At 47.0% G+C, this 13,359-nt stretch overlaps 1 protein-coding gene across 3 annotated transcripts in view; it reads right to left on the minus strand.

Annotated features, from left to right (window-relative positions):
- Positions 1 to 13,359, minus strand: part of ABCC4 (ATP binding cassette subfamily C member 4 (PEL blood group)) — a gene marked incomplete at both ends in the record, with an annotated part of 194,785 nt that overhangs the window by 158,201 nt on the left and 23,225 nt on the right. For all 3 annotated transcript variants that reach the window (XM_084235702.1, XM_084235701.1, XM_084235700.1), the window contains 2 exons: positions 1,588 to 1,708; positions 2,130 to 2,240. In XM_084235702.1, the coding sequence (XP_084091828.1) occupies positions 1,588 to 1,708; positions 2,130 to 2,240 (232 nt within the window). The remainder of the gene's footprint in view (positions 1 to 1,587; positions 1,709 to 2,129; positions 2,241 to 13,359) is intronic.

Here is a 13,359-nt window from a genome sequence, read left to right on the forward strand (position 1 = left end):
CAGAACTGTTACTCAATGAGTCGCTATGGCTACTGCTGCTCCTCCCGCTGAGTATGAGCCCCAACAACTGCCCCTACCACCATTTATACTAATATTACTGAGCACAAGTGCCCACGGATGCCAGGCACTCGATCCCCCACTATGCTGCTGTGACCGCTGATGGCCAACCTCCCAAACAAGCCAGTTGTGCCCTCATTCTGCCCCCCAGTTCCAGCCCTCCCAAGCCCCCTAACAATAAGCATTTCCAAAGATGGACAACCCTGAAGTGAACACCCCCAGCACCTTAGGGGGCCCAGTCTCTCCCAGGAAGATCCACAGTCCACACCTCTAACTCTGTGTCTACTTCTCCCAAAAGTTTGTCCAGCAAACACCCGCAAGCTCATTTTGAGAGGGGATCTAGTCACCCCTGGGACTCCAAGACCCACTCCCAGGAGCCAGCAGCCATGACAGTGAGGAAAAGCAGAAGTTCCAGTCATGCCCGGCCACAGAAGCTGCCTGTCTTCAGCTTCTCAAGCACGTGGCAGCAAAAGGAAAGTAGAGAACTGGGGTGATGGAGAGGCCTGCTGCAGGATGTGATCCAACACTGAACCTCAAGGCTGCTGATCCCTGCCCACCCCAACCTGAAACCAGGGGACCACAGGCACAAGCCAAGGTGCAAGGGCAACCTGACACACGGCATTCAGGGGTGCTCTGCTCTCTGCAGCTAGGAGCCACATCTGGCCAGGAAATCCTGCACGCGCGGTCACAGTGACACCAGTGTGCCACACGGCTCACGGTGACCAGGTAGAGACACCATCACCGAAACACCTGTGCAAGGTCCAAGCCCAGCTGGGAGGGCTGGGGCTGCTGCACCTCTGGCAGCCCGGGGATGGAGGCCCACCAGTCTGCCCTCCGCCTAGCTCTCACAAGACTACCACTGTATGCAGGTGGCACTCCGGCCCTGGGGCTCATCTGCCCAGCACCACCAGGCACATGGGCCCGATTCCTGGGAAAGTTTGAGACCCCCGCAGAGAGGGCTTCTGGCTCAGGGCCCCTGACCCACACGGAGAAACCCGAGCTCTTGGGTGCTTGGGGCAGCTCCAGACTGGACACAGCACCCCAGGTTCTGTGGCCCTGTCAGGGAGGGGTGATGGTACCTGCTTGGAAAAGCATATACCAGAGTTGACCTGGTTGAGTTAAACATTTGTTCAGCACCTGGAGAATGTCTTGTTATTCTGGGCACTGGTCCAACGTGACTTCCTCTAAACTATGGGGCGCAGATTCCTTGGGATCAAGGATTCTGTTTTGTTCAAGGAGCCCTCTGAGTGTTGTAACATTTACCCAGCACCAGCAATGTCCCAACAAGGTATGAAATGCCTTTGTTTTCAGAAGTATCCTTCCACCACAATCTATCTTAATTGGCTACAGAGAAATAATCGCTCCCCCGAGGCTCCAGGCATTTAAGTATGTGTCCACGCTAAAGATAAATACAACCGCTGAGCTACTATTTTATCCTCAGACCTTAGACGATGTGCCTCTGTCCGCAACAGCCCCTCTGCAGCGATCCATGTACACGGAACATAATTCACTGTACGTAAAAGCATTTACCTCGATTAATGTAAAAATTCCCAAGACTAAGTAGGATTTCCAGTAACACTTTATGATTGCTTTCGTTAAAGAAGGCTTCTGTGCTGCTTTCTCAGCTCTCAAGACTTCTTTATCCCAGTACCTACAATGAGAAACAAAGTGTGGTGAAAGAGCAGTAGGCCTAGAACATCATGAAAGAGCAGCAGGGCAAGCTTTGGGGTAAGCTGAACGCAGCAGAGGGACGAGCACAGGGTGTGTGCTGGGGGCACTTTGAGATCCGCCCAGTGAGTGCTGGCAAACTGCGGGGCACAATCTGACGGACAGAGAGTCACAGCCTCAGGCGACAAATTACTGCCAAGCTTTGCTAGACAGACAAGCCAGGGGTCCTTCCACAAAGGTGTCCCCAGACACCAAAGTAGGTCCAGGCCGGAACAGCCTAGGAAAGGGCATGAGGAGGTCCCCAAAGACTGGCACAGACCCCAGGAATGAAGTGCCCTTTCCAAGCCACTAGTCACTCTTTGAAATACTCCTTCTTACCCTTCTCCTCACAGCTGCTTGCTTACCCTTGTAACTCTTCTCCGAGGTGCTTTGAGCGATCGTCCGGAAGCACTGAATACATGTCATCTTCTTCCAATCTCCGCTTGTGGCCAATTTTAAACAAGGGGTTTAGCCACCTGTTGAAAATGAAGGAAAAGGAGAGAATGACAGGTCCAGAATTACATATTTGTATGCATGTGGGCGGGCGCGCACACACACACACACTCCCTAAATTCTATCTGCCCAGAGGCCCAGTATCCAGCAAATTACACTCCCCTAGCAAAGAGCATTCCAGCTCCTGGTTTCTTAAAGACCTTCCTTCCCTAAAAGAAGCAGGACTCCTAGAAAAAAAAATGGGACAGATAAAGTACATGCAGGGCCCCAAATATCCTGCTCCATAAAACTAGGAGAACTTTAAGGAATAAGGAGACTGTTCCCCGAGGACTGAGGAGCCAGGAGGAAGAGCTGGGACATTTTGAGCATCAAAAATTAACTGGCAATGAATGACAGATAACTCGTCAAATAACAAGAGAATCCATGACTCTTTTGCCTACTTCAATGAGACAAAGGGGGGCCAAGAGGGGAGCTCTTGATTCCAGAATGCAAACAGCTATTGAAGGAATAGAAAATTAAATTGCCAAAGGAAGCTAAAACTATGGAGGGAAAGTTTGATGAGGAACAGGATATCTGCATCATCTCACATTTTCTCTCTACAAAGTGCACACTAATTATGAGAGGAAAAGGACAGGAAAGTTACAGGGGACTCCACCAGAAAACCCCTATTCGGGTCCGTTATGCTTTCAATACTAATAATGAATATGCAGAGATAGCCCAGAAATTAACACCATCTGATCCAATTTCGCCTGGGCAAGGAGATTTCCGAAGCCAGACGACAGCACAAAACTAGCTACTTGGGAGGTGCTCAAGGGTTATTTGCTGAAACCCTAGAAATCTGACTGCAGCACTGAGGCTGCCGGAGAAGGCTGGTGGGGTGGGGAGTGAAGGCAGGAGACCCAGGGGGCCAAGGTGGGCATGGATGGGATCACACAGTTGAAGAGGTGTGAACCTATACCCCAAAATCAAGTGTTGTGAACCCACACATAAAGCAAATCGGGTTTTTTTTAATTACTGGTTCAATAAAGAAGGCTTATGAATTGTTAAGGAATTGATATAAGAAACTGAGGTGCAGACCCTGCTAGCCTTAGAACTCTAGAGAACCCTAGCTCAGCAGTTAGGGGGCTGCATCCTTATCCCAGAGATGGCCCTGGGGACCCCCAGGTCTCCGGGGTCTCAACTATTCCCCCTCCACCTTCCTCAAGCCCAGCATCCCGTGACCCTTTGCCAGTCACTTAATACCTCTAGGCCGCAATTTCCTTCCAAACTAAAGTATAAACCTGTGAGCTTCGCCACTGGGCGCCCTCAAAGGCCCTCCCTCTTTCAAATTCTGCTTTACAGGAAGAGATGCTGCAGAAGCAGGCGGAGGATCTTTCAGGAAAATTTAAATAAACAACACCGAATAAATGGATAGCATGACAGAGAGACGTTATGTTTGCCGGGGGTGGGGTGGTGACTGCAGTCAACACATCTGTACCCCCAAGGGTACTCTTTACTGCCCCCCTCCTTTGAGGGGCCTTGGGAAACAGTTGGAAAAGCAATGGCTTCACCATGACAGTTTCTGAAGCCACAAGGGTCATTTATTTGCCCATGATGGGTACAGTTTCCCATAGTGCAGCCCCGAGAAAGGACTGGTCGTTTTGACCCCCAGCTCCAAGCTTCAGCCACACTGTGTCTCCCGCCTTGTGCTGTGGCCCCTGCATGAAGCCCCTGGGGCCCATGTCCCCCACTTCGCTCTAAGTCACATCCCACTCACCTGCGCCAGTACCAGGTGACCAGCCTCCTCGGCTAATCCCCGCCACCTCAGTCCCAAGCCTCTCTCCATGTGCCCATGAAACTCTCCTGAGTTCCCCCAAGATCAGCAAAACCCTGCTGCCCTCAGCTCCTGGAGGGCTGGAGGGCTAGGCAGGCCTGTGAAGACAAGGCCCGCCTCAGCAGAGCCCCCCAGTCCCTGTTCCACCTAAGGGTAAACAGCCCTGGCCCCTCCAAAGACTATGGCACCTGGCTATATGCAGAGAATTCTGGATTTAGCTGGAAACAGAAAAACTGCTGCATCTGCCAGTTGCCATATCCAGAAAATCCTGTCTTGCCTATCATTCTTCAACAACTTTAGCTGCTAAATCAGGCTTCCCTTGCACCCCAACATCTGATATCACAAGTGATTTCTGCACCCACCACAGAGGGCACCCCAAACTCTAGCTGCTCATGTTCTTGTTGTGGTCTCTTCTGGAACCTTCCTTCAGGCCTGCAGGCTAATGCCTGTGACCTCAAACCTGCCATCCCCTCATTTCCTCGGCTGGTCTGGCCCCAAAGGGCCCCTGGCCACAGCCCCACTGTCCTTAGGGGAACTGTCAGTCCTCTGCTGTTAAATGCAGACAGACAGTCCCCGACAACTCCAGACTCCGGGGCTGCGTGCCCACCTGTCATCTCCTTGTATTGCCAATCAGAACTCCTGATCTGTGCCACCGAAAGAGCCCTTCCTGCCGCAGTCAACGGCAACCCCACGGAACCCAGGACTAACAGCAGAAACCTGGTGCATGGGTCCCCTGGACACCTCCCCTCTAGCCCCTCCACCATGCCCCGGGAAATGCAGGCGACTCCACCCACCTGCTGCACCTCTGCTCCCTCATTCTAGGTCCAGCCCACGGGGGTTATCAGAGCTCCTCAGCTGCTAACCGGCCTGACTGCTTTCACTGCTTCCCAGCCCCACTTCTGCAGAGCAGCCATTGGGGTTCTACAGACACAAGACCAGGCTGTTTTTCTGCAGTAGAAATACACCTTGATTCCTGAGGGGTGTCAGGCATGACCAGGCACCCTCCTAGCTCGCCTGCCCCACCTCCTGCCCTGGGTGCCTTGCTCCTGCCATGCGGGTGCCTGCCTGAGTTCCTGAACCTCCCCTGCATTCCTGAGTCCTGTTCCCTTTGCTGGGAGCTAATGCTGCACCCCCCCCCCTTCCCTCCCAGGCCTGCAGTTTCCTTCCTCCAGCTCTTACTGTGATTGCACCTCTACAGAAAGGGCCGAACAGCCCTTCAATCCCCTAACAACCCTTCTTTACTCCATGTAATGAAATCTACTAGTTGAGGGAAAAAAGAAATCACTGCTTCACTTTGTGTCTCTCCTCCATAGAAGATCCAAGAAGATGGGGCCCCATCTTGCACATGGCAAGCCCCTCAAAGCATGGCTGGCTGGTTGAATGAATGAATGGATGGACGGCATGCCCCGCTTGAGCTGCAGGAGCAGAGAATGCTCACTCCACCCTCTTTCAAGTCCTGTACAAACAGGGGAAAGTGCGGGTCAGATGAGGTCAGTCAATCATTCAACCAATACCTGAGCCATTTATTGCTGAAGGAATGTGTGTTGAGGCACTTTCTGCTGTGTCAGTGTATTAATTAATTAATCACTTTCCCCGTGGATTCTAAAGGCCCAATGACTCTAGACTCCTGCAGCCCAATCTATGGGTCCATTGGGCCAGGAGTGGGCGGGGGGAAGTAGGGGGCCATAGGCTAGAGGGAGGTTGAGTGGTAAGGGGTCCAAAAGCAGGACTGGGGTGAAGGCTAGATAGGAAGCACACAGACTGAAGCCCCAAGCTACTTGAAAACCCCCTTCCCCTAATGCAAGGCGTCTCAAGGTACACGCTTCTTTGTTGCGGGGCTGTCCCATACACTGTAAGATGGTCAGAAGCCTCCCTAGACTGTCCTCAGATGCCAGTGGTGTCCCCTCACCGTAAGTTGTGACAACTTAAAATGACCCAGTCATTCCAGAGGGAGCGGGTGGCAAAATCCCGGGGATCAGAAATTGTGCCCTAATCTTTGCCTTTTGGGAAAAAAACCCTAGAATATTTCTTCAAATGTTGGCCTCACAGAGCAACCACGGGGCATATAGCAGGAGCCTCTCTGTCACGAAAAGGAGGTTAATGGTGTAAGCTCATTGCTATATTCATTGGTTCAAATGCTCTCCAGGAGCTCATGAGAGAAAGGGGTCTCTATAACAAAGAATTACAATATGAGGGCCTCCCTGGTGGCGCAGCGGGTTGAGCACAGCACTGTGAAGGTGCCTGCAGCCTCCGCAGCACCGGTTCAATTCCTGGCCGGCCAGAGAGAATCCCACATGGTGAGGCAGACCTCTCCTGCCTCGCCCGCTGCTCCCCTCAGTAGTGCTTTTGGTCCATCTACCTGTTCTGCTCCCCACTCTGTCTCTGGTGAATCCTCTCACCCTTCCACGACTCTAACCTGTACCCCAGCTCTTGTATAAATAAAAATAAATCTTTTTAAAAAAGAAAAAGAATTATAATATGATGTGGCAATGTGGGTGTGCGCCCGGATGCTTGGCTCTTTAGGTCTCTGTAGGGCTGAGGGGTCAGTCAGTAACCCAACTCACCAATAACTCATCTTCTGTACAGCAAAGCTTCTCAAAGTGTGCTCTGTGGACCAGCAGCATCAACATCCCCTGGCTTGTCAGAAATGCAAATTCTCTGGCGCGCACCCCTATAACCTATGAACTAGAAAGTTGAGAAAGGGGTCCCAACCTTCTCCAGGTGATGCCAGTGCAGCTTCAGGTGTGAGGACCTGCTCTAGGGTGTGCTTCGGCAGGCCAATGGAATTTACATGGAGTTCCAATCCTGCCTAAATATCAAAATCCCAACCTCAGCCTGGAGTTTTAAAACAAAGACCAAAGGAGATCGGATCCCCCGTCCAATAACTGAATCAGAGTAAATCAAGATGGAACACAACTGGTGGTTTCTTATACTGCTCCTCTCCCACCCCACCAGCCAGTCTGGTCATCAGCCCTGGCAACCATTCACAGGGGACACAAGGGAAGCCTGGGTCACTGCCTGGCGACCTCAAAGGAGGATTGCAAGGGCTTCCAGGAGAGACAAAGTGTGAGTAACATCCAAGAGAAACACTTGGAGTTCAATGAGGAGACAAGGGAGGCAGGAGAGAGGTGTTTTCCAGAAAAACAGAACTCGACATGCATATCAGTTATACACTGTATGGCAAAAGCTAGATCAAAAACAGCCTGAGAGTTGGTGTGGAAATGGAATAACTAAAGAGATTATATTCCAACTTTAAGAATTTGGATTTTGCCTTGATGATAAAGGATTTTGCAAGTTTTTAAGCTACTTTGTAGATGACAATGAAGAGCAAGGAAACCAAATAGGAATTGGATTTGAAAGAAATTAAGAGGGTGTAAGCCAGCACAACTTAACCACATTCATCCATCCAAGCTCCAACCCCTTCTCTCAAGTTTAGCCTCCCTCCCCCTCTAGAAACAAAGTTCATCTGCCTTGACTAGTTTTAACTCTGGGATTCTAGGACTCCATCATAAAAATAAGCCAGTGAAGCAGAAATCAGAGATTAAAATTCAACATTCTGTTACTAATTTTCTTTTTTTTTAAGATTTATTTATTTATTTATACAAGCACTGGGTGTAGTCAGAAGCATGGGAGGGTGAAAGAATTCACCAGAGCCAGAGCAGGGAACAGAACAGGCAGACTGACGAAATATACTGCTGAGGGGAGCAGCGGGCGTAGCAGGGGAGGTTTGCGAGCCATGTGGGACCCTTGCCAGCGGCCAGGGCAAATACTACAACAGCTTCGCAGCCCAGTGCTCAACCACTGCACCACCAGGGGAGGCCCTCTGTTACTAATTTTCTCTAGGAAATTTAAAAAAAAAAAACCTGAAAACCAAATCATCCTTCAAAAAAAGTTTTTTAATATCCTATTTAATATAAACTGAAGCAGCAGTACTATAGCAAATATTCAATCTTTAATTCTGGCCATCAGCATAGCAGTTATATTTTTAAACTCTTTAATATTTTACATATTCATATAAAAAACTATGACCATTAAGAACAACCTATCCGCAAAACATACTGCAAGACATCTCGTATCCATTATTCACTAGAAAGGAATGGCTACCAACATATCAATAATGACACAAATAGATATCAAAGGAGGGATAAAAGCAAATATAGAGAAAAGCAATTAAATGTGCAGTTTTACTAAATTATCTCAACATTTTACACATTCCAAAGTTACTTGAGTCCAATTAAAAATACTACGAACAAGAAAGCAGAACATCAGAGTTGTAAGATGTATAAAAAATAGACAAAATTTCACTGCATTATTTATATTGGAATGGTATTATAGCAGGTAAGGGGTGTGAGACCATTGATAAATAAAATACTAATTAGTAAGTAGAGTTTTTTGAAAAAAAATAAGACAATACTTAACTTTAGAATGGAGAAACCTGGCAGTCACCACACTAACCAACTGATAAAAGTCACTATGGCCAGGAATCAGACAAGGGAACACTAGGTGCCTGAGATGCAGTTGAACATTTCCTGGTATTCTTGCCAGGAGGAAAACACCAGACAGACCCAAATGAAGAACATTCATTCTATAAACCTACACATTCTTCAAGAGAAAACTGGATGTTCCGTGTTGAAGGTCACTAGGGAGATAAGATGATTAAATACCAATATGTCATGCTGATTCTAAGATGGATAATATGGTGGAATTACTTATGCAATCTGAGGATTAGTAGTGTGTCAAAGTTAACTTCTAAATGTTGATAGGGAGACCAAGGCAATGCAAAAAAGTATGCTTATTTTTAGGTAAGAAGTACTGAAATGTTCACAGGTAAAATGGAGCATGTCTATAATCCACCTACAGATAATTCAGATAAAAAAGAAATAATATGCATAGAGAGAGAATGGCAAAGATGGTAGAATCCAATGTTAGGGAAAAAGAAGGTAAAAGTAATTATCAGATTTTAAAACAATTCAAAGGTAATAATCAAAGCACTATGAATCTGACCACAAAAGTGAGACAAAAAAACAAAAGTTAAAAAGTGGGGCTTGATCAAACTAAAAAGCTTCTTCCCAGAAAAGGAAACCGTAAGGTAAATGAAAGGCAACCTACTAAATATGAGAAAATCATATCTAAAAATGGGTTAATAGCCACAATATAAAAAACGAATACAACTATTATAACAATAAAAATCCATCCAATTTAAAAGGGAGGAAGAAGATCTGAATTGACATTTTCCCAAAGAATTACAGAGGGACAACAGGTACATGAAAAAATTCTCAACATAACCAATCATCGGGGAAATGCAAATTAAAACCACCAGAAGACACCACCTCACATGTATTAGAATGACAGTTATCAAAAATATAAGCAATAACAAGTATTGCTAAGGATGTAGATAAAAGGAAAATCTTGTACAGTGTTGGTGGGAATGTAAACAGGATATAGTATGGAAATACCTCAAAAATTTAACTACCACAAGATCCAGCAATCCTACTTGTGTGTATTTCCATGAAGAAACAAAAAAAAACTCAAAAAGATACATTCATTGCAATATTACTTATAATAGCCAAGATATGGAAACAACCTAAGTGTCCATCAAAAAATGTAAAATTTTTGCAGATGTTGAAGTTACATTGCTATTGGCTTAAAAGAGACTGTTATAAATTTAAGGGGATTCATGCACGCCTCAGGATAACCACAAAGCAAAAGCTGACAGAGATACACCTATGCAGCATCTTGAACGGTCATGGTAAAGGAACAAGGAGTGAAGGGAGATAGAATACGTGGTATTATGTACACAATGGAATGCTATTCAGCCTTTAAAAAAAAGGAAATCCTCCCATTTGTGACAACATAGATGAACCTGGGGGACATGATGCTACATGAAAGAGAAGAGGGACAAAGCACGTACTATGGTCTATATGGAGAATCAGGAACAAACATGTAGGTCAGACAGAGCACAAGAGCAGTGGCCAGGGTCTAGGGAGTGGGGAAAACAGGAAGCGATTAGTAAAACAGTACAAACTTTAAGCTGCAAGATGAATATATGGTCAAAGGATCTAGTATAAAACATGGCGACTACAGCTGGTAACAGTGAATTATATTATTGAAACTCGTAGACAACAGAACTTAAATATTCTCACTCAGAATGAAGGGGGGAAGGGATAAACAGGTGAGGTGATGGATGTGTTCTTTAACTGGCTAGGAAGAATCCTTCATTCATCAAATCATCATGAGATGATTAGAATTCTTACAGCTTTGTCAATTATAACTCCATAAAGATCGTGGGCACAGGTAAGGAAAGACCTCAGTTGGCATTTGTCCCCAGTTCCTGGACTTTCTCCAGGTTCTTCTAAATCCTTGGAATTTCCCAAGTAAGATGAGTGTGGGCCCAGATGGTCTGTGCTAACAAGGTGACTCACGGTTGGCCTCCAGAGTTTATTCTAACATGACTCAGATGGGGGCTGGGGACACCAGAAACACTGGTGTGTGGTTAGGGCTGGGCTCTGAGCCAGCCAGCAACAGCTTGACCTCTGTGGACGAAGCCTGGAGAATGGGATCACACTGATGAGACCTACACTGAGACCCCAGTAGAGACACAGACATCACACCTTGGGGAGCTCTCCTGGCTGGAGATCCTCTGTGTATACTGTCACACCACGGTGCGGGGAGGGTGACATATCCTGACCCCGTTCAGGTTGGGGAGGCTCCCAGACCTCACCCTGTGACTCTCCTTGTGACTGGTTCTGCTTCGCATCTTTTTGTTCTAGTAACACACACTGTTAGCATACGCTTTCTTGAGGTTTGTATGTTGCTGATGATCAGGGAACCCCCAAACTTATAGCCAGTTGATCAGAGGTGAAGGTGGACTATGGACCAAAGTTGCAGCTGGTATCCAAAGGGAGGTCAGCTGAGGACAGTGCCGTGCACCTGTGACAGATGGCCCCACTGTGGCGATGGTGGTAGAGGGCCAGGGCAGGTGGCCTGGCCCCAAAGTTCAAGAGCAGATGTTCCCAGGGCAGGACATGCTCCCCCTCCTTTTGCTGACCTCCGGGTTTGCTCATCAACTGGCACCTCTGCTCTGACCATCCCTGGGCCCTGGCCTCCCTGTCCTGACCTCAGTTAATACAAAACTACTGTCCATGCCCTGGTGCTCTCCAGCCTGTGGCAGTGGCTGTGAAGACATCTGCAGCACTGGAGGAGACAAGCCAAGTCTTAAAATCTCCCTACTCTTACCTACAGCCACACTGTCTAATCCAGAATGGACTCCCCATATCTCAATCAGCGCCGAAACCACCCGAGATGCACATTTAAAAAAAACCCAGGCCTCGCTCCCAGAGAGCCTCTGATTCTACAGAACTGTGGTGCAGAATAAGACTCTGCATTTCAAACCAGTGCTCCATGTGGTTTTGGTCTAGAATCACCTAGAGATGTGTGCTTGGGGGAAAGACAATCCCAGAGGATGGGTGGTGATAAGTGATAATTCAATTCTGGGGGTTGGGCTACAACACGCCTTGGAAAATCTAATAAGGTCCATAAGCCCAAGAGAAAAAGCGGTCTAAGATATCAAGGTCAGTAAAATGATTGAACTAGAACCAAAAGCCCATGCTTCAGGGGCCTGGTCTAAATAGGAAGCTCCCAAAGAATTTTACTAGAATTTAGCTGCGTAGATCTGTTTCCCTGGGGGCCAGGAAGCAGGGCCTCGGGTCACTTCCCCGGGTGACCAGCTACTGCATAGTATCCCTGCGTGCCACCACTGTTGGGCGGCCCAGAAGTGGAACTCGGCTAAGGCTCCAGATTTAGCCCTAAGCAGGAGGACTGACGGCAGATCTCAACAGGCTGAATGAAGGTAAAAGACAGACTCTGGATAAAGGGAATGTGAGCAGCTGGGCCACACCATGAGAGAAGGAAGTATTCCGAGAATTTGGACCTTGATGGTCAAGAGGCTGCTGCGGATCAACAGCCAACGTGTCCATAAAGTGCAACAGCAAATTGTGCTGGAAACCCATCAGCCTTTCCAGGATTTAGAGTAACTCAAAGACAACATGCCAGACTAAATATTTTTTACATATAAAAGGCCCTGGAGCAACACGAGTTTGCAGGTTTGAAATGCCAGGGCGCCCTTCTACACAGAATTATTTTCAATACTTACACAACTGACCCTTGAACCCCATGCAGGAGAAAATGTATTTTCTCTTAGGGTTTTCTGAATAATCTTTTCTTTCTTCTAGCCTACTTTACTACAAGAATACAGTATATCACAAATAAGACATGCACAGTACGTGTTAACAGACTGTTTAGGTTATCAGTAAGGGCTTCTGGTCAACAGCAGGTTATTAGTAGTTAAGCTTTGGGGAGTCAAAAGTTAAATGCAAATTTTTGACTGCACAAGTCAGCATGCCAATCCGAGTAATTCAGGGTCAACTATGTGTATGTGTGCTTACACACATACAGCAGATCTTTGGAGATTTTGTTCGATATTGTTTTCTTACACTGTTGGTATTTAAAAAATAATAACTCACTTCCTGGCCAGCACCACGGTCTGTGTGGGCTGACACACCGTCCAGTCTGCCTGCCTTTTTCCCGAGACTCCAGTTTCCTCCAACAATTCAAAGATGTGGTCGTGAGAGTCACGGCATGTCTCAGCTGACCCAGTGGCAATGAACTACATGTGTGTCTGACGCATCCTGTGATGCAAGGCATCCTGTCTGGGGCGGGATCCCACCATGGAAACAGGGGCCTCCTGTCACAAGATTCAAGCTTAGTTCTGCAGAGTAAAATCTGACACTTAAATGTCTAAGCAAAGAATACACTGGCTTTGCAGGTTTAATCACATGTTACTGGGTTGTTTTAAAGAAAATGGTATCAATCTGATCTGTTGTATATACACAGTTGACCCTGAACAATACCAGGGCCCCGGCCCTTGTACAGTTGAAAATCCATGTCTATCTTGTAAATGTCACACACACACACACATATACACACAAAATACTGCCCACAGACAGTAAGTAACATCACGGGGAAGTCCTTGGAAACTGGACCTTCAAGTGAAATAATGTTACCCAAATCAATCTTACCAGAAGCTAACTTATAGTAATAAGAGTTAAGCTCATGCAGCATATTCTCTGGTCACCAAAATTTTGAAGACCCAAAAACACTTCTAATGTGAAGCAATCATTTCTCTTCCTTCATTTTCCAACTTGCTTATTTTAGTTCCAGGTGACAAAACCTCAATGCCTCAGCCAACTCTTGGGGCATGGAAGGTTCTGTTCATGTATTTTCAAGATGAATGATTATGTGGCTCAAAATGAAAAGAATCAGTACAGAGA

This window comes from Talpa europaea (assembly GCF_964194135.1).
Source record: "Talpa europaea genome assembly, chromosome: 6".
NCBI classification, from domain to species: Eukaryota; Metazoa; Chordata; class Mammalia; order Eulipotyphla; family Talpidae; genus Talpa; species Talpa europaea.